The 20,673-nt window shown below is 45.8% G+C and overlaps 4 protein-coding genes across 5 annotated transcripts in view; 1 reads left to right on the top strand and 3 right to left on the bottom strand.

Moving 5' to 3' along the window:
* Positions 1 to 698: 698 nt before the first annotated feature.
* On the bottom strand, positions 699 to 2,388 carry LOC6584930 (vitellogenin-1). The gene is made up of 3 exons (XM_002010534.4): positions 2,097 to 2,388; positions 1,644 to 2,026; positions 699 to 1,564 (listed from the first exon to the last, which is right to left on the bottom strand). Exons 1-3 carry the CDS (start codon positions 2,317 to 2,319, stop codon positions 872 to 874), a joined length of 1,299 nt encoding a protein of 432 aa, XP_002010570.1. The 5' UTR covers positions 2,320 to 2,388; the 3' UTR covers positions 699 to 871.
* Positions 2,389 to 5,713: 3,325 nt separating this feature from the next.
* LOC6584929 (vitellogenin-2) lies at positions 5,714 to 7,289 on the top strand. The gene is made up of 2 exons (XM_002010533.4): positions 5,714 to 5,998; positions 6,069 to 7,289. Exons 1-2 carry the CDS (start codon positions 5,779 to 5,781, stop codon positions 7,145 to 7,147), a joined length of 1,299 nt encoding a protein of 432 aa, XP_002010569.4. The 5' UTR covers positions 5,714 to 5,778; the 3' UTR covers positions 7,148 to 7,289.
* A 754-nt stretch (positions 7,290 to 8,043) lies between these two features.
* On the bottom strand, positions 8,044 to 11,676 carry LOC26527615 (uncharacterized protein DDB_G0271670; the record flags this gene model as incomplete). The annotated part of the gene is made up of 3 exons (XM_032732221.2): positions 8,044 to 9,291; positions 9,350 to 9,649; positions 11,058 to 11,676. Coding segments are annotated over 3 exons (1,446 nt in total), but the record flags the coding sequence as incomplete, so codon positions are not given.
* Positions 11,677 to 15,270: 3,594 nt separating this feature from the next.
* Positions 15,271 to 20,673, bottom strand: part of LOC6584927 (serine-rich adhesin for platelets) — a 34,690-nt gene continuing 29,287 nt past the window's right edge. Inside the window, exons 11-12 of one of the 2 annotated variants that reach the window (XM_044007264.1) lie at positions 15,894 to 18,839; positions 15,706 to 15,826 (exon numbers count right to left, since the gene is read on the bottom strand). In XM_044007264.1, coding sequence (XP_043863199.1) covers positions 15,803 to 15,826; positions 15,894 to 18,839 — 2,970 coding nt within the window. In that variant the 3' untranslated portion in view covers positions 15,706 to 15,802. Of the gene's footprint in view, positions 18,840 to 20,673 lie in introns of both variants that reach the window. The other variant, XM_044007263.1, reaches the window with a different exon arrangement.

Raw genomic sequence — 20,673 nt, 5'->3', positions numbered from 1 at the left:
TCTGCATTATCGCCACAAATACTTACCTGAGAAGAATGTGTAATTTGTTTTTTGTTTTCTTTTCTCCTTGAGGCTATGCCCCGTTGACGGGCGTAGACTAAACTATTTGATTGTATATTGCCCTAAACTGACTTACGCCTACTACTAACTTTTCCCTTGTAACGATCTGGCATCACAATCGATGTATTCCATAATATATATGAATAGATAATAAGAGTTGTCATCTTAATTAATTGAATTATCAGACTGTCCACACGCAGATTCAACTCCATTGCAGTTATCAATTCTGGAAGCTTACGAAAAGGTTTTTACTCGATAACAAAAACGGTTAAAGTTACCGACTTTTCGAAACAAACTCGATCGATATGAATGGTAATAGTGTGCTCCAGGTATCGGGAAAACTCTGGTGATGCGAAATAATTGATGATATGCCTGAAATAGAATTATCCTGAATGGTATCACTCTTGTTGGGTTAGACTACCAAGCCTTGAATTATCTCTTTAAAATTATTAAAATCGGCTTTAAGTTCGCTTTGCAAAACTCAGAAAAATCTTTTACGACTCGACTGCTGTGGGTATTGCTTGAGTTCTCTGAAATATTAGAGGTATTCATATGTAATATAGTCATCGATATAAACAGCACATTTTGAATAATATTATTGTTTTTTTTTTTTTTTTTTTTTTTTTACACAGTTGCACTCTCTGGAATAGAGTCTGCTGGTTTATTTGCCATAAATTTTGCTTGTAAAGTTTTTAGTGGGAGAAATAGCCAATTGTTGGGTCCTTAACTCTAAGCGCAACATAAGACTCGATTGCTTTGTTTGCTGTTTGCCTTGTTCGTCCAGTCTACGTGGGATGAGTCGATTGGGCGTCTAGAAGTCCTTGTTGGTCTCCCAGGCGGTGTGCACGCCGTGGTAGCTGTTCTGCCTCTGGGCAGGGGCGTTGCGGCCGAAGGGGCTGCTGGGGTTCACCTGGAGGATGTAGTCGCCCTTGATGTCGTAGGCGGCATCGATGCCCATGTAGGCGCGCTTGCCGTAGCCGTCGTTCTGCTTGTACTGCTTAAGGGAGTTGGCGGGCACGGCGGGGAAGCTGCGCTCGTAGCCTGGACGCACGGACTCGGCGAAGAAGCGGGTGGCGCGCATGGTGGCCTCAATGACGTTCTCAGCGCCGGGAACACCGGTGGACGGGCCGTTGGGATAGAAGTCGACGTCGCCGTTGCGGATGGGTGTGCCCATGCCGTAGACGGACGTGTGGATGACATCAACGAACTCGGCATCGCCGCGAGCCAGGCCGGTCAGGGTGTTGGGGTTCTTGGCGACAATGTGGCTGGGGTCCAGGCCGGTGACGCGGCGCAGCTTGTGGCCAGTGAGGCGGGTGAACTCGTTGGCAGCAGCGCCGGCAACGTGAGCGCCAACATTCTCGCCAATCACGTGGATGGTCTCATAGGGCAACTGCAGCTCGCTGGTCAGCTGGGCGATCCACTTGCCGAGCTTGGCACCGGTCTTCTCAATGTCCAGCATGGCGTAGCGCTTGTAGTTGGTCAGGGTGGAGCCCAAGTCGATCACCTGTGGCGAGGGTATTACAAATGGATGCATGAGTGGAGCTCTCTCTCAACGCTCTCCTCGCCCTCGCACTGCTACTCACAATAATATCGCCAGTGTTGGTGTTGGCGTTCTTGGCCTGCTCGCTGTAGTCCTCCTCGCTGGATGTGCGCGGCTGCTTGTTGTCCTCGTCGACGTTGCTGCTGTACTTCTGGGCCTGCTGCTGCTGCTGCTGCAGGTTGTATCGCTGCATGTAGGCCTGGATGAGCTTGCGGTTGGCCTTCTTCACAGTCTCGCTGGTCTGGGGTAGGCCGGTGACAATGATGGTGACCTCGTCCTGTCCGAAGTTCTGCTTCTGCTTCAGGCGGTGGATCATCTCGTTGATGGGCGCCACGATCTTATCGCCATTGGGTCCGGGCACATAGACCTGAACGTTGCTGGGCACAAAGTTGGGCTCCACATCGTGATTGATCTGCGACAAGTGATCTGGATGGAGGAGCAAGGACGACCATTAGCCAAGGACCAACTAAAAGGCAATTTCTGTCCAGATACTTACACACTTGCTGCAGCAGCTCGGCGCCCTTCTCGAGGGGCATGCTCTCCAGGCGCTCCAGCGTCAGCTCATCCACAGCGGGAATCGATTCCAACTCCTGCACGGACAGCCACTGGGATGGCTTCAGCGCCTGGTTGACGCTATTGCCGCCCATCCGGGGGGCTGGGCCGGCCATGGCCGCAACGACCAGGCAAGCCAGAAGGCTAAGCACTCGCATCGGATTCATTGTGTTCTAGACCAGGGCTTCAACTACTGCAGGAACTTCACTGAGCTCTCAATGTTGCTATGAGTTGAACTGTCTTCCACAGCGGCGAGCTACACATTTTATAGCACCCCAGCCCATTCGCTTTTTGCACTGTCAGAACTCGAGCCACAAATGCAGCGTTGCAGTTTCTAAATATATGAAAGTATATGTAGAGTTTGACAGCTGATAGCTGCCTACGTTTGCTTGATACCTTACGGATCCCCCATCCCCCGTCTCGACTCCTAAGGGTCTGCAACAAACTAAGCTGCCTGATAGCAAACTGCTTGAATGGGCAAAATATTGTAATAGCCGCACAAGCTACGCAAATACATTGTAAGACTATACGATAAGCCTATATATATGTATACATATATAGACTATAAAATATGTAATATAGATGCAATGTACTTAAGCTAATCTCAACTGCCGCTAGATGGGTCCCATAGAAATCTCAAATCTAAGCTAACCATTCACCTGCATGCCTTACAAACAAGAAGTTGAAGAAATTCCGTAATCCAGCTCATATGATGAAATGATCTATAATGTCTGTAGTTTGTTTTATTTGAATTCAACAACACATTTAGCTTCGGTTTTATTCAATGAAAAAGGGAGATTAGAAGATGGACATTCTTGATACAAACAAGTAAAGACCAGCTAGGGAGAATGGAGTCTTCAGCCAGACAAGGCTGGGAAGCGCCTATGTAATTCATCTGGTGAAAGTGAGCAAAATGTGAAATTACTTATTAGCTGAAAATATTTATATACTTTAAGTGAATCTTTCATAATGGAATTCTGTTAGAGTTTTCATAATTTATGAGATATATTTGTTTGATATGTTTTTATGTTAGATGTATATTTTAATATTCTGCTCTTTAGAATTGCCAACAAGTATCAATAAAGATCACTTACGGCTGTAGAAAGAAAAAAACGTTATACTTATATTGCTATAAGACTAGAATTAGACAGAGAGAGAGAGAGAGAGAGAGAGAGAGATAGTCATTAGAGTACGCTTATTATGCACCTACTAATCTGATAGACTTATTAATTAGATGAAGGCATGGCAATTTTTATATTGATTTTGAATTAGCTTTAGACCTTATAACTGGGTCATTATTCTGAACGAGTCTTGTGCAGTCGGCTAAGCTCGTTCTTATTGTTACATGTTGGCAATATGGATATTTCGATTTACGAGAAAGTTATGTAAGAGCCTAGAACTTTCGTGAGTGTTTTAATTTTCTTTTTTATTTTCTTTTTGTCATTTGTTTTTTTGCTTATTCATATGTTTTTTTGGCCAAGTAATCAATCAAGCTGACGGGGTACTTATATCCGACGGAGTTACAGGGAACGAGCATGCAATACAAAATTGACACCGCTCATAATGTATATATATGTATATAGTGTATATATATATATATATATTGTATATATATATATATATATATATATTGATACGCTGCCCATCTGACTGTAGAAGTCATCGTTTTCTTCTATGGCCTATACTCTATATCTATATACATATTTAGTATATTTTTAAAATCTCAATTATTATTCAATGTTTAAAACAGAATAAATTATACGATGAGTTATGCAAATACATATATACATATATATCATAGAGAGAGAGAGAGAGAGAGAGAGAGACAGTGAGACAGAGAGAGATAGAGAGAGAGAGAGGGAGACAGAGAGAGAGAGAGAGAGAGAGACAGTGAGACAGAGAGAGATAGAGAGAGAGAGAGGGAGACAGAGAGAGAGAGAGAGAGAGAGAGAGAGAGAGTGACTGACAGATTTGAGCTCTACAATTTGGACACCGCATTTGCCATGCCCTCCAAAAGCTCGTGTTTCCCAAACTTATATATTTGAGATTTTAGCCTTCACGTTGCAATGCGAAAACGTTCTTTTTCATTTACACAGACAAATGCTCGGACAGATAGACAAAAATTGCAAAAAAAAAAGATATATTCAATCGATATATTATTTCAATTACATTTAACATTTCCTGAACCAGAATGTAGTGTGAATATTTATAAAAAGATTATTGATAACCAAGTGTTAAGGTCTGACGTGCAGTCTGTTAAAATATCAAATTTCATCTCCATAAACTTAACATACGGATATGTATAATATTTGTATGTATGTATATATGATACATGTAAGTACTTATAGTTAATTTACGTATACATAATATATATTATATAAAGTTGCAATTAGTTATATAAAAACGGAGGTAAAATGATTATAAATTATGGAGCTTCTTTTCTCTTGAACAAGAAATCATTCCTAAGGCCCTTTAAATGTTAAACTCAAAAATAATCACATTTCACTAGGCCAAAATACTTATGCTGATATACATATGCTCTACATGATAAATGCTATACACATACATATATATGCATATATATACAGGTCTATTTTGCACCATTGTGGTCAGATATAGCCAAACAATAAATAAACTACAAGGCAGGCAAAAGCAACCTTCTCTAGAATGGAAATTGCCAATGTTATGTTTGCTATATATCTATATAGAAAATAATTGAAATAAATACAAAACTTATGCAGATGCGATTAAATACATTTCAGGGCAACGAGTACTAGATGCAATATTATGGTTGCATAAATACAAATATATAATAACCATATAATCTGAACATAAAAGCTATGTATTCAATATTGTGTTTATATAAACTTATATATATATGTATTTAAAATAAGCCTTGAGCATTTGACTAAGATTAGTCTAATATAATGACATATATTTAACAATGAAAAAGTGACATGTGCAGGAGAGTAGAGAGCACTCGGCAGGTGTCACTCTAGGCTGAGGCTCCGCATGCAGCTGCAGAGCTGCGCTCGAAATGCCTTTGACAGGGGCGAAGAATGTTTGTTAGATTTGCAATTGAGATTGCAATGCGATGTTATCGCCTCAGTCTAATAATATATTTCTAGAACTAAGTCAAAGTCTGTAGCGTCATCGTCTCAGCGCTTTAATCGCTTAGGGTTCATTGAATCGTAGTTACGCAAGAGGCTAGCGGCAACTGTTGACACAAGCAGCACATCAAAGTTGCCAAATTGGCATCGGCGAGCAGTCGGAGCAGGGCGAAGGGGGGTAGGGGGTGCGGATGTGGCTATACCTATGGCCGATGCACAACTGATAAAGCGAAAAGTGTGTGTGGAAAGTGCCGAGTCACCCGATCGATGATTGCCGATTTTCGATGTACATATCAAGAAAACTGTGCTGTCTAGAATTTCAGCGTCGCTTCCGAAAAGTGCTGAGCCAGATGCACCCGTCAGCTCTCTGGGGCTTCCGCTGGCGGACACGTGAGCACGCCGCCAGCAAGCAGCAGTGGGAGCCGCTATAAAACCGCCGGGCGATGGGCTAAGAGCATGCAGTACAGCTTGGTACGGCGTCTACGACAATAGAAGGAGACGGGCTTTGCTGAAACTATGAATCCTCTGCGCAACTTGTGTGTTCTGGCCTGCTTTGTGGCCGTGGCCCTGGCCACGAACAGCTATAGGCAGTCCAACTCGCTGAACAACTACGACGACCCCAGCAACTGGGTGAGCATTAGCGAGATCGAGCAGCTGCCCACGCTCAAGGATGTGACCCTGCGTCGCCTCGAGGGCCTGACCGTCGATGAGGGAGCATCGCTGCTGGACAAAATGTGTAAGTAGCTGGAGCTGGAGTGGGGGCAGTGTCTTCGTCTGCATCTCTGCTAATCTCTCTCCTCGCACAGATCACTTGGCTCAGTTCAACCGCATCTTCAAGCCTGAGTACGTGCCGGAGTCCAGCCAGATCAAGGGCTACTTTGTCGGCGAGAACGGCCAGAAGATCGAGTTCAACCTGGACAACTTTGTGCAGACGGTGAAGCGCCAGACGAACTTCGGCAACGACGAGGTGACCATCTTCATTGAGGGTCTGCCCCAGACCTGGAGCCAGGCCAACAAGGCCAACCGCAAGCTGATCGAGGCCTACGCGCAGCGCTACAATCTGCAGCCCTACCCCAGCCAGCAGGAGACGGATGAGCAGAAGAGCAACAGCGACGAACAGGTAGAGCAGGGCCGCAAGCAGAACCAGGAGCAGGAGGACAAGACGACCGGCGATCTGGTGGTCATTGCCTTGGGCAACGTGATCGGGGACTTCGAGCAGTACGTCACCTTGAATGTGGAGCGCATTGGTGAGATGATTGGCGAGCGCCTGGTCGAGCTGACCAACGAGGTGAACGTGCCCCAGGAGATCATCCATCTGATCGGCCAGGGACCCGCCGCTCATGTCGCCGGCATCGCTGGCCGCCACTACACCCGCCAGACCGGCCACAAGCTGCGCCGCATCACTGGCCTGGACCCCGCCCGCCTGTACGCCAAGCCCGACAACAAGCTGACCGGCCTGGCCCGCGGCGATGCCGACTTCGTTGATGCCATCCACACGTCCGCCTACGGCATGGGCACCCCGGAGCGCCTCGCCGATGTCGACTTCTACCCCAATGGCCCGGCCACCGGTGTTCCCGGCGCCGACAACGTCGTGGAGGCCTCTCTGCGCGCCACCCGCTACTACGCCGAGTCCGTGCGCCCCGGCAACGAGCGCAACTTCCCCGCTGTCGCCGCCAGCTCCTACAGGGAGTACAAGCAGAACAACGGCTACGGCAAGCGCGCCTACATGGGCATCGCCACCAGCTACGACATCCGCGGCGACTACATGCTGCAGGTGAACTCGAAGAGTCCCTTCGGCCGCAACACCCCCGCCCAGACACAGAGTGGCTACCACGCCTACCACCAGAGCTGGAAGCAGCAGCAGCAGCAGAGAAGCTTCGCCTAAGCGACCTACCCACCCTCCCCCCCACGAACCATCAAGCAATCCATCAATAACTCGAAAAGAACGACAAAGCATTTTCCTTCCTCATTGATTGCCTAGTTTACGCTTAGTTTTCAAATACAAATTTTTGCATCTTTAAAAAATACATCAATTGCCTTATAAAACTTATTATTACTTTGGATGTTTTCAACAACTCTGAATACGGTTGACAGTTCTGTAATATGTGAATGGAATGAATGAATGGCAGAGAGTTGCTCAGCTTCTCAGTAATCAAATTTGTTTGGCTGCATATATTCAGGCAGGGATGTAAACTAGAAATATGTGTAGTCCCATCGAAATACCTCTTCAATTTCAGAATAGTATTTTTAATTGAAGAGAGTATTTTGTGCAATGTCGTCCCTGCTCATCTGTCTGACTGTCGTACGTACGTAATTCATGAACGTAATTCATTTCTGTAGTGAGCTTTTATATTTGCATATAGCTCCTTCCATTATATGGGACGATTTCTAAAGGTACTATGTGAACTCCTTTTTAATGGAACTTGTGTACATAAATTCATGATCATGACAACGAGCTAAGTCAATATGTTTGAACCAGTCAATCGCATAGCCTATAAGATCTTCAGATTTGAAATTAAAAAATTAAACAAGTCTCGTTTTAGTGGTATATTTAAAAACATTTTTGGAGTTAGCTCTTTGCGGTTTTATATAGTCAACTAGCATTTAGGTAGATAGTATTATAATAGTATCCAAGTTGTTTTCTTTATATATCGTTTACTCCCTTCGCCTTTGTTTCCATCTTATCTCATTTCCGATCCATAAGAACATATATGTCTTATACTTTTGCATATCGTAATCTATAGCATATTATAATTTTTATATGGAAAGAAACAAACTGTATTTTACTTTTATATATTTATTTATTGATTGATATTGCAGCAAATGACAGTTCGTATAATATATACCTAGATATGACATATCGTACTTGCATTGTAATCTGTGTGGCGGCGAGACACACAAGAATTGAGTATAAGCAACCTAAATATTATATTTTCATAACACAATAAAGAAACAATTAAAAAAAAACAAGAAATTCGAATTATCTTCGGGCAACCGAAGATTAAATTAACTTTTGCGTAGCTGGAGGAAAGTTAGATACGGATTCATATGGATTAGATGTGCTTGAGGGGTATTGATTTCGCTAGGAACGAAGCAAAGTTAAGGCTCAGCTCTAAGATCTTTAAAGAAAAACTCTTCTTCCCATGGCAGCTATATGATATATGCGACATATGTACACGATATGCATGAGAGGGACTAGGGTGCAAAGGAAATAGACAGTCGGACGGACTGACAGAGGCGACATAGACCTAGGCGCCCTGGTCCAGGTATACAAATATATATATGAGTCTTAAATAAAATTGAGATATAAATACATACATATATAGGGAGACATAGATGTGTATATAAACACATATACATCTATATGCTCGCAACAAAAACTATTCACAAGAGAAAAATGATGTGCAGGGTGAAGGATTCAAGGATTTGTCTTCCTTTGGGGAGGCGTGCCTTGGGTCTGTACTCAGTCATTGACCCCATCGTTCCCATGCCTATCTCTGCTTTAATCGCGACAGGCTCGGCCGTCGCTGGCCGAGGCGAAGGTGCACATGCCGCTGTCGCCGTCGTAGCCGAGGCCCTTGGGGCAGGTGTACTCCCAGCCGACGATGCCGCCGGTGCCATCGAATTTGGCGCACGAAATGAACTTGCGGCAGCTGAGCGGGTGCGGGAAGTTGCCCTGGTCCCGGCACTCGATGATGCCCTGCCCGTGGACGATCACCTTGGGCGCCCGGGACTGCAGCTTGCGCGCCTTCTCGCTGCGCCGGCGCGTCGGACTGGCCTCCGAGCTGTCGTAGTCGGCGGCGCCCGAGCGACGATTCGATGCGGATTCGGATGTGAATGTGGCGGTGGCTGTGGCTGTGGCCAGCGCAAGCTTGCTGGGCGGCCGATTGTAGACCTCGATGTACTTGTGCGGCCGTCGGCGACTCTGCTGTCGACGCGCTGCCGGCGGCGAGCCTGCGGCAGAGCTGCTCGAGGTGGGCGCGGGCGTGCTGGACTGGGGCCGACGTGGACGCGGTATCAGCTGACGGCCTGCAAAAGCAACGGGATTACCACCCGAGTCTAGGGCTATTCACAAAAGCCAACTCACGTGTGCCATTGGGCACAAAGCTGGGCGCCCGTTGGGTCGTTGTGCTCGTGCTGGTGGTGGTACTGGTGCTGGAGCTGGAACTGGAGCTTTGGAGTGGACGCAGCTGCTCCGCAATCTGATTGAAGCGACTGGTGTGTATGCTGGACCGAGCCACCTGATCATCGTCATCCTCGATGCCATACAGGAAGGTCGTCGTCTCGATGGACAGCGCTGTCGTGGTCGAGCGCGGCGGCGGAGGGGTGGAGCCGAGCGTTAGGCGTCGCTTGAAGAGCGGATTTTGGGTGCGCGGTACATCTGTGACTGGACGGAGAATAAGGAGAATTGGATTTAGATGAAGCTATAAGTAGAGCTATCATTTATTTATATGTGACTGCCAAGCAGTAGCTGCAGTTGGTTACACTTCAAGTGTCGGATCCTACATATGGGTATTTCCCAGAACAGTCTACTTTCCCTCCTTGGTTGCTTGTAATTATATTGAAAGCGCACCAATTATGATGGTAAACACATGCGAATCTTATAGCTCTTGATATGTAGAAGTCAAATCAAAAATTGACTCTACCTATACTTGATTTCAGTTTCTCTCTCAGTTTGTTTTAACGTTGAATTTGAGAACATTCTTCTTATTCTTTTCCTTTCCCCACTTTATTCCGGCAGAATTAAAAATCATGTTTATTGCTGAGTTACGGCGTTTTTGCATACAAATTTTAGGCACTTTAAGTTCTTAATTCTTATAATTTCGATTTGAATTTACACAATTTATGCTTAATGAGCAAAACGACATCAGACTGTTGTGGCTCTCGTCATATTATAGCCAAATTAGCAGAGCTGTCGAGTCAGCAGCATCTGCACTAATCGCACCATGCATCGCGAGGGTTCTTTTCTTACTACGAGCTTCGGCTAAGTGTGATCGAGCCGCTGCTTCGGGAGAACGAACGTGCTCTGGCACGTATGAGAGAAAACGGAATGACCGAAAACGGAATGGCCTACGAAGCTAATTGGTTGCACTGATTCCGCTCTTAAATTGTCGGCAACAATTACTCATTCGCGAACGTGAATTGAGCATATTAGCTTTGTCCCATGTCCATTTCGCTACTATTAGAGAGAGAGAGAGAGAGCGAGAGAGAGAGAGAGAGAGAGAGAGAGAGACAGAGTGAGAGACAGTTGTCAATGCTGACCAAGAACATTTGGAGCTTGTAACGTGAATCGCAGTCTTCAGGCAGAAACCTGCAGAGACATAAACTGGCTATCTCTCAAAAATTGTAATACGGGCTACTAACATGTGTTTCCACACATATAGCTAATATAGAAAGTGAAAGGATCTGTTCGTTTGAAGAAACTGAATTGAAATTGAATTGTTTTTGTTGTAGAGGCCAAAAGTTGCATCCGTTCAAATGCTGCTATAGCTACATAGCTGATGTCAATGATATAATCAAGCCCAGAGTCAGGGTCAGGGTCCGAGTTGCGAGGGGATGGTGAGTGGTGTGTGACAGCCCCCTTCCCAAGTTCTTTCTAAGTCGGGAATCAGTACATTAGGGAATCAGAATATACAAGATTAATCCAATGTCGTATATTCATTTATTTTTAAAGTCCTCGTGCTATCGCCGAATACGCGAGGCAAGGCGGCGATCCAATAAGAAGCAGAGTCCAATAAGAATCAGCCCCCATTATAGACGGCCTGGCTACGCTCCTGAGTAAAAGCTTTTCTTACCGCTGTCATCGCCATTCGCCGAGGACGGCGTCGTGGGTAGGCGTCGCGTTTGGAACTGGCGCCGCAGCGCATAGCTGGCCGCTTGGAATTTGTGCTGCTTGTCGGGGCTGGCGTTGATGTTGCTGGCGCTGCTTGTTGCTGGCGACAATGTTGCCAGCGGCAATGTTGCCGACGAGCTTTTGAGCTTGCTGAAGTAGCTGTTGTTGTTGTTGTTGTTGTTGTTGCTGTTTCGGCTTGTTGTTGCCGTCGTCGTTGTAATTGCGGTGGCAGCTGCCGAGTCTGGCCTGCTGCGCAGTCGATTGTATTTAGAGGTCGTCGCCAGCTCTGCTATTTGCGTGGTTGGCTCAGACGCCGCCGTCGGCGTGTTGATTATTCGCCTGCGCACGCTCAGCACCGGACGACGCGAAGCGTTGCCAGCATTGTAGCTGGGACTGAAAGTCGCTGAGGCTGACGCTGAGGCCGTCGCCGTCGCAGTCACAGCCGGAGCTGGCGTTGGAGTGGAAGGCACAGTTTGTGTGCGCAGCTGCCAGTGGAAAGATGTCGATGGGTCGATCGATGGGCAAACATGAAATGAAGCGAGCAATGGGAATTGGATATTCTCGATTAGTAATGCAAAATGTCAAGTCGAGTTGAGTTCAAATTCACATTCGATCGGTACTCTGCAATCATCACTTGCGTGTCGGTGCTTTTGTCGTGTGTTTTCGGTGTCTGTGTGTGTGTGTGTGTGATTTTTTTTGCTGTGCGTTCATAAATTGTTGGTGTTTCTGTGATCGCAATATCAAGAAATCCGCGCGGTGCAGTCAACAGCAATCTAGAAAAGCAAGCTGCATGCTCAACAATTAAATAATTATTTATATATGTATAGGTGTATATATGTACAATGTGTAATATTAACCATTTTAGATATAGCTCAACAATATGTATTTACTAATATACTCAACTTTTACTATGCAATAAAGTGTTAGGCGTTGTGTCTTTCTCTCTTTGTGTGTGTGTGTGTGTGTGTGTGCGTGTGTGTGGGCGGGAAATTCGAATTTAGATACATTCTAACTCAAAGTTATATACAAGTTTATGTAGCCTTGACATAACCAAGATTTATATACTTTGAGCAACTGCAGCCAAGGTGATCGAGTGCCACAGGTAAATGCTCATAAATATGGACAGGTGACACACTTCAGAAGTGCACTCCGGCATTTTAATTGAAGGACGCTGGAATTAGATGTATGGTGTGCACAGCTTTGGCCAAGATGAATCACCTGGGCTAACTGCCACACGATGCCAGTTGGCTAAGCTGACTGAGAGACTGACTGACTGACTGTTTGTTTAGCGTGCATTGTTTATTGGCCCTGTGGCTGGTTGACATTGGCGGCAAATGGGAAAATATTGATGCTAGTTATATAAGCCTATGGAATTTGAGATGAGCCTCAGATGCTGGCTACAGTAATGCCAATGTCGCTTGCCACGCCCTAGAGTCGCTTGCGCAACATGAAGAAGAGACACTCGCAGCTAGGCCAGCTGCCAGATGGACCGGCTCATTTGGCAACAGCAACAGCAACAGCAGCTGCATGCCAATGTGATTGCATAACAGCTAAGGCAGCTAAGGCAGCTCAGTCAGCTCTCAGCTCTTAGCTGTGGTGTAAAGATGTGCGCTTTGCTTGTTTATGGCTGTTAGCTTTAGCTGCGGCTGTGGCTTCTGCTATTTACTGAAATATTTGTTGACTGCATGCCAAACTGGTTATCTTTGGCTGAAGACTGCGCCAGCCGATCGCAGCTAGAAGCATATGTGAGCAGCACCTCTTGACTAGGCGCCATTATCATCATCATCATCATCATCATAATCATCATCAGATGAGAAAGTTGCTGCAAATACAAAGACAAAACCAATTTATCTCCGTTAAGATACAAGCCCAAGCAAGGCTTCACATGCCAGAGAAAGCGACACAGCTGCCAAAGGGCCTCTAGTCGTCCCCTTGACTTTAACTGACTCGCAAAGCGCTCGAGTGAAATTCAAGGGCCTAAACATGTTACGGAAGGCAATGCCATAAATAGGGAAAGTCTAAAACAAGCTGAGGATCAGAGATCTCGACATTGGACTGTAGCTCTTGTAGGTCTTGTCATAGCGCAAGAAATAATTTTGTATGATAGAGAGTATCAGTTGAGGCAGAGTTGCAAAACTGAACAATTTACATCAGATTTTTTTTTATATTTGAAAAGAAAACGACAAAAGTTCAAAACCTTTATCAATCATTAAAAAAATTGAATAATTTTAGTCTGAGATTATTTCAAAAATATGTTCAAACCAAACAAGAAAAATTAACAATGTTTATCATTAGATTTTTTCCAAATATATCTTTTATTAATTTCATAAAATCTGACAATTGCTAAAGTACCTCATTTCTGTCAAATTTTTTGTAGTGTCAGATTAAAGTGATTGCAAAAATCTATGAAATATGAATGTAATTGACAGTTGAAAACTTATAGAGCCTACAATTGCAATGCAGACGACGCTTGGCTTTCATGTGGGACTCCAGCAATTGGATTTTCGAGTGGATGGCTCGCAGGCTATCAAAAGCTGTAAGCGAAGCGCTTGGCATGCGCAACATCGTCTATGGCCTTTCAAATGAATGAATAATTAACGGCAGTTTTATGGGCCCAAATTAAACCGTTTCGACAGACAGCTGCATTGCTTACTTGTTTTTTAACCGGTTCAACCGGGTATTTAGCAAGCAATGCAAGTAGCATGAGCGGTTATGAGGTAGATGTGATTACGACTTGGAAAGTTGTGATAAGGCACTTAGAGGAAAAACCATTAACAGAATATTATATATGCCCATGTGTCTCAAGAGGTACGAAGTGGTGCGTGATAATATGTAATTACGTATAGATATCTGAAGAGTCCAACCTTGAACTGCGAACTGGTTTCTGAAGTTTCTGGAGATATTGGATTTTGAAGTTATGAACTATATATATATATATATATATATATATATATATATATGTCTATATAATATATAATATAATATATATAATAAAGACTGAAGAGATTCAAGCTGATATATCAACTGGATTCTCAGGATATGAAATGTGTGCTGAAATATCGTTGGTTTTCAATATTCTATTATAAATTTAACTATTTTATATTCTGAAAATTGTAACTAAAAATGTAATAAAAATATAAAAAAGGGAACGGGTTGCGTTATAAATATGTTTTATGTATATGTAGATTGTTTTTTGGATTATGTTTCATGTTTTTCTCTATGTACAAAAAAAAGGTAAAGTAAAATAAATCATGGTCGATTTCTGTACAGAGTTGTTCAGTTTAGAAGCTGAATACCAAGGCAGGTATGTATATACATATATACATATATACATACATATATATACATCTATAGTATATGGTGGGTATAGTTAGGATCTACATATGGCATAATGTTGTTTTCGTTTTCATATATATATATACAAAATAAGTATGTTTGTTTTTGGGTTTATTAAGGTTTATTGTGCATAAATATTTTACGACTAAAACTAAATGCAATAAACTTAAAATAATTGAAAAGAGAAAAAGTTATTATTTTTTGGAATTCGGATTGTTCAAAGAGGAAATCAAGTAAAAAAAAGTTAATAAAATAAAGTAAAATAAAATAAAATAGAATAAAATAAAATAGTTTTTATCAAATTCAAGAAACTTAAATAAAAAAAATTGATTTACTTTTACAGCTTTTCTGCTGCGGGATCGTTAGAGATTTCATTGAACCAATTGGGGAAAAGTCATTGCATTTCATTACTGCAGTGTGAGTGTGTGCGTTTGTATGTGTGTATGTGTGTGTTGGTGTGTAGGTGTGTGTGTCAGTAGATGTGTGGGCGTGTGTATGTATGTATGTTTGTATGTATGTGTATTATTGTTATTTCTTAAATGGCAGCTTGAAGAATACAAAGTTTAATAGCGTTCAAAAAGCAGCAAGCTCTTGTTGTTGTTTTTTGGCAAAACATTTGGAAAGCTGAAGGAAAAACGCTCTTTCCATTTCTCATTGTTATTGCAAGAAGAAGAGTGAAAGAAGGCGAAGAAAATGCTCTAATTTTAAAAGGACAGAGTTACGTAGCCGAATATTTACAGGGCGACAGCGTGAGAAGCTTAATGCGTTTGTCTCTCTCTGTACAAAAAATAAGACTAGAAATAACTAACTACGATTTTTTACTTTTTTTTTTTTTTTTGTGTGTGTGTGTATTGCACCGGACTTAAGGCGCCAATGTGGTTGGTGTTTCTATTGTTGCTGTTGTTGTTGTTGTTGTTGTATTGTTGTGACGCTCACGCTTCCGCTGGCCACGCCCACGACGCGACTTCTTGCGGCGCACCACATGCGTTTCGCTGCTGTAGCTGATCTTTTTGCTAATGCGGCTACTATTTGTGAGTGTTGTATGAATGTTGCTGTTGTTTATGTTGCTGTTGTTCATGTTGTTGCTGTTGTAATCAGTGCCACTAATAGCGCCATTTGTTAGTGTATTATCTATCGTTTGTCTGTGGGGGTCCGCGAGCCGATCATGGAACGGCGCCTGCAGCACGGACGCATGCCGCACTGAGAACGCTGAATTCGAGTCGGAGACAGTGTCGGCGGCGGTTTGGGTGGGGCTGCTGCTGCTGCTGGTTGGCGGCAACAGGGTGCTGCTGCTGTCGTCGATGCCGGTCGCAGCTGCTGCACTGGCACTGGCACTGGCATCTGACTCGCCCTCCGGCGTTTGCACCTTGCTTAGTATGACCTTGTCGAGATTGGCTATCGAGATGATTAGGGGTGAGGATTCATTGGATTCGGGACGAAGTAGGGGTACAATGGGTCTTACGTATTGGACGGTTGGCAAGGCGGCCGCTAGGGCCGGCAGAGCCGTCGGCGGTTCGGTGTTGTTAATTGCATCCAGTTCGACGTTCAGCGAACGCTCCGTGTTGCTCTCCTTGTCGATGCTATTGAGGTTCAGCTGCTTGGCCTTGCGTTCCGAATCGAAGAGTCCTTCGAGCGATATGGTTGACGTTTCGTAGGCACTGCGTATTACCTCCGGCAGCAGCGCTTTGCCATTGCGCTCCGACTCGCTGTCGCCCTCCGTCTGGGGCAGGCTGTTGCGCACCGGTGCGGAGTTCTTAGAGGGCGTGCTGGGCTCGGTGGGGGTGTAGTCCGCAACGGTGCTGTGGCCGTCGTTTATCTGAATATCGCTGCCGTCCACCAAATGCACGTATTTCACCACACTGATCTCACCTAGCTGCTCGACGTGGGGCAGCGACTCGACGCGCAGCGTGACGAAGTCTTGATTGGCCTTGGACTTGCGGTGGGCGGCCTTGGCCTGCTTGGAGTTTATCTCTACAATGCGATTGATTTCGATGAGCTTATGCTTGGGCTCCACAGCGGTGATCTTACTACCCAGCGGTCGCCCAGTGGGCTCCTGATCCTCCTCAGCCTCGCCCTCGACCAGGGTGAATACATGCAGCAGCGTCGTCGCCGGCGGTGGCGACTGCGTCGTCAACGACAACGTGGCCGTCTCTTTGTCCTGTGGGAGTGAAGAGATGTTTGTGGCTTCATTAGCATACATTGGAACATGGTGCACAATTGGTGGCTGTGCGGTTTCGTTATCGTTTTCGTTTTCGGGTTCGGTTTCAGTGTTTGTGGTGTCTGTTGACTGTGTTGATGTTGGATTTGTTGTTGGTGTGGTTGGTGTGGTAGTCACATAGCCCTGATTCTGCTGCTGCTGCTCATCGCTGTCCTCATCCCTTTCTAGTGCAGTTTCAGTTCCACTCTCTAGGTCTGACTCAGCCTTAGGGGCCACCTTTGGCTTAAGCGTCGTATGCTTCTTGCTGTTGATGTCGAAGATCTTTTTGTTGCGTGCATTGAGCGCATCGATATTCAAGTCCTCGATCAATGGATTCTCGCTGGCAGTTTCCGGTGCTTCCGTCGACGGACCTGTGTACTTGCGCTCGTAGCTGCGATTGCTGCTGGGTATGAACGGGGCGGGTTTCAGAGGGGTTAGCGGGGTGGTGCGCTCATAGTTCTTGGCCACAGGACGCAATGTTAAATTGGGCGTCGCCACTCCGGGCGGGCGATTGATCACTCGCGGACGGTTGCTGCCGCCGAATCGATTGGACGGTGCCGAGGGGGTGCTCTGGCTGGAATTGGGCTGGCGATTACGGGGATTGAAGGGCACGTTGCCACCGATGGGACTGCCACCGCTGCCGGTCGGAGAGAAGCTTGGTCGACTACCGGGCAGCACGCGATTGTCCTTGGCGCGATAGGCGGGTGTTTGAGGCTTGTTAGTGCTGTCGCCTTGCTCTTGGTTGGAAACAGTTTGATGCTGCTCATCGTCTTGCTCGTTCTCTTCTTCTTCTTCATCATCATCATCGCCATCATCGTCCTCATCGTATTCATCTTCGCTGTTATCACTGTTTGCATCGGCCTTAGGCTGTTTGCTCTTGGGCGTAAAAGGCTTTCGCACCGCCGCCTGACTGCCCAGCAAACTAGTTCTAACGAGTGCCGGTGGATGTTCCTGCTGTTTCTCGTACTCCTCGTCGTCGTTAGCCTCATCGTCATCTTCTTCACCTTCTGTTTCCTGTTGCTTAAAGCGATCGGTGCCTGGCAATCGCGATCCTCTAGGATCGTTCCGCACAAAGCCCTCGCCCTTGTTACGTACGCTGGAATTGAAGGGATCGAAGCGTCCGTTCTTGCGACGCACGAACTTGGCTGTGGGCCGTGTGCTGTTTAGGCTTAGAGGAGCCTTCGTAGGCACGTTGCTAGTTGACGGTACGTAGGGTCGCTTGGCCACCAGCTTGCGGCGGAAAGCCGGACGCAAAGCAGATTTGGCAGTTGTGCTGGAAATCTTCTCGTCATCATCAATGATCGCATTGCTGTCGCCTTGGCTTGCAGTGGCCTTCTCGACCAACAGTTTCTTGAGCTTATCGTTTATCACACCCTGCTCCCCAGTGCCACGTGCTTGCTCGGCCTTTACCTTATCGCGCAGCTGCTGCAATGCCGAGTTGCCTTCGCTCTCTGTCTCCTCTTCGCTACCCTGCAGTCTGCTGCTAAGCACTCCATCCTCAGGCTCCCCGCGGGCCTGTTGAGTCTTGAGGCGATTTCGCAGCCGCTGCAAGTCCAAGGGATGTCGGTCTGCTTCCTTGTCCTTACCATCTTCGCCTTCATCGTGCACCTGCTCAGAGTGCGACTCAGCTCCGAAGCGAGAGCGACTGGGCTGGAACGGTTTGCGTGTGGTTGTGGTGCTTTCCCCAACCACGCCCGACTGCTCCCCATCGCTCGACCTATTCGAGTCGCTCGCAATCTGGACTGGCCTAAGCTTGCGCACAATTTTTCGGAAACGCTTCGTTGTATTGTTTGCTAATGTGATTGTGTCTGTGATGTTCTCAGTGTGTGTGGTACTGGCGCTATTAGTGGTGTTGGTGTTGGTGTTGGTGGTGCTGGTGCTTGTACTATTGCTACTATCAATAGACTGAAGCGGTCGTCGATATTTAAGTACTCGTATGCGTTTCAATGTTGGCTTAGTGCTCGGCGTCGCTGCTGTTGTCACTGTTGGAGCAACAGTTGTCGTCTCTGTGGCATCAGCTTCGTCATCATCATCATCATCTTCATCATCTGATGATTCGTCACCGACTATAGATAATTTAGTTACCTGAGCGCGGCTGCGTGAGCCAAAGGACAAACGTCGTGTATTTGCTGTTGCCGCTGTTGTCGAGGCTGTTGCTCTGGGTGTCGTTGTAGTCGTGGTGCCTCTAGTGCGGCTCACTTGATATCGATTCTGAAAACGTCGTTTAGAATTAACGTCATTACCTAGGTCATTTAAAACACGCTTTGGTGCCCCATTCTCATTTGCATTATCATTATCATTCTTATCCGTCTCCTCATAATCAATATCTGCATCTAGACTATCATCATCTTCAGTCTCATCGTTATTGTTATTAGCATTACCGACTGTGACTGGTTGTGTTTGTTTGTTGTTTGTGTAAATGGTTTTGCTGTTGGTGCTATTGTTTGTGTTTTTGTTTTCGTTAGATTTAGAGTTAGAATTAGAATTAGGGAACTTAAAACGATTATTTATATAGTTTGCTACGGTGCTATTACCACGTGTTGTGCCAAAAACTTGACTAGCTACTTTAGGTGAGGTGCTCTGATTAGTATTGTTGCTTATGTTAGGTTGAGTGCTACTCTTTTTGGATACCTCTGCTACATTGTCAGCGTTCTTGTTCTTGTTATTGTTGTCATCCTCGTCTTCATCGTCGTATTCGTCCTCGTTCTCGCCGTCTTCATCGTCGTCGTTGTCGTCGTCGTCGTTGTGTTTGTCCCTGGATTGACTATGGGTCTGGGTTAGTGTCTTTGTCCGACTTTCAGTCTTAGGGGTTTCTGTGCGTTGTCTGCTGGCAAGTAACTGGCTTATAATAGAACGGGGCGTGGTAGTTCGGGGCTTTGGATAAACGTCTTCCTCGGGCTCCTCGGCATCTTCCTCTTGCTCCTCTTCTTCGTCGTATTCGCCGTCCTCCTGCTCTTGCTCTTCTTCACCACGATTATATAGATTTCTATTGATTGCCACAATATTGCGTCGTGTCGTAGAGCTCGGCCTTGTCGGCCGCGTTGTGGTCTGACGTGCTGTGTAGCTGATTCGCGTCCGGCTGTCCGTTTGTTCGCTGCTAGGTGTGGGTATCTGGTTTTGGCGAGAGCCGAGCAAGGCTCTATGCCGGTTCGTCTGCAGGAAACCGCCTCGCGCTGGTAGTTTATTTGAAGCAGGCGCATCATCCTCAGCATCGTCAGTGTCTGCTTCGAGTTCGCTATCAGCGTCAGCATCAGTCACTGATTCGGTGGTCGTTGAGGTGTCTCTGTTGCTTCCATAGCGACTACGTGTCCTGCTCAGGGTCGAATATGGACGCCGCGTCGTTATGTCTTCAGTTACTTCCCTTTCGGCGGCTGGCGTTGGGGTTCCCTGTCTGGTGAACTGACGTATTGTTGTGGGTCGATTCCTGTTGATTCTTGGCACTGGAGTTGTAAGTTTGATATCATCTTGATTACTATCTATTTCAGAACTATCTTCCTCCTTAGTGTTGCGTTGAGCCGAAGATATTGTCGCATTGTACCGGCGACGCACGAAGCTCTGTGGTCGTTGTCTGGATCTCTGGCTGCTTATTGTTGTGGACTCGACACCATCGACCGAGTCAGCCTGCTCATCCTTATCTACACTTTGCTTTGTTGTGGTGGTCGTTGAATTAAAACGACGACGTATGAGGAGATTACGTCTTGATGTGGTTGTTTTTATGGCGTCACTGCTAGTCTCAGCATCTACTGAGCCACTCTTTGCATCGGAGCCTTCTTCATCTTCCTTGACTGCGTTGACCCTGGTGATTGTTGAATTATTGCGGCGACGTATTAGAAGCTGACGACGCGAATTCGAACTGCTGTTGACTTCAGCGGCTGGGGGCTTGCCTCGCGTCTCGATATCCTCCTTGACTGTGCTGTCTATAACATTATTTGCTACCGTTGAGTTAGATTTCGTTTCATTGATTCGTTTACGAATCAAGATCCTCCGTTTAGGCGTAGCCGACTCAGTAGTCGTGTCTGTCGTTGCCCTTGTGGACACATCGTCT

The sequence above is a fragment of the Drosophila mojavensis genome, unplaced genomic scaffold (assembly GCF_018153725.1).
Source record: "Drosophila mojavensis isolate 15081-1352.22 unplaced genomic scaffold, ASM1815372v1 contig_136, whole genome shotgun sequence".
In the NCBI taxonomy this organism is placed as follows: Eukaryota; Metazoa; Arthropoda; class Insecta; order Diptera; family Drosophilidae; genus Drosophila; species Drosophila mojavensis.
This window is presented reverse-complemented; position numbering and strand designations above follow the sequence as displayed.

Bases quoted from the DNA above. Each gene is read 5' to 3' on its own strand.
- LOC6584930 (XM_002010534.4), bottom strand. From the start codon at position 2,319: ATGAATCCGATGCGAGTGCTTAGCCTTCTGGCTTGCCTGGTCGTTGCG. The intron at 2,027-2,096 runs GTAAGTATCTGG...TCCTCCATCCAG, and splicing joins CGAGCTGCTGCAGCAAGTGT to ATCACTTGTCGCAGATCAAT. The intron at 1,565-1,643 runs GTGAGTAGCAGT...CCCTCGCCACAG, and splicing joins CCAACACTGGCGATATTATT to GTGATCGACTTGGGCTCCAC.
- LOC6584929 (XM_002010533.4), top strand. From the start codon at position 5,779: ATGAATCCTCTGCGCAACTTGTGTGTTCTGGCCTGCTTTGTGGCCGTG. The intron at 5,999-6,068 runs GTAAGTAGCTGG...CTCCTCGCACAG, and splicing joins ATCGCTGCTGGACAAAATGT to ATCACTTGGCTCAGTTCAAC.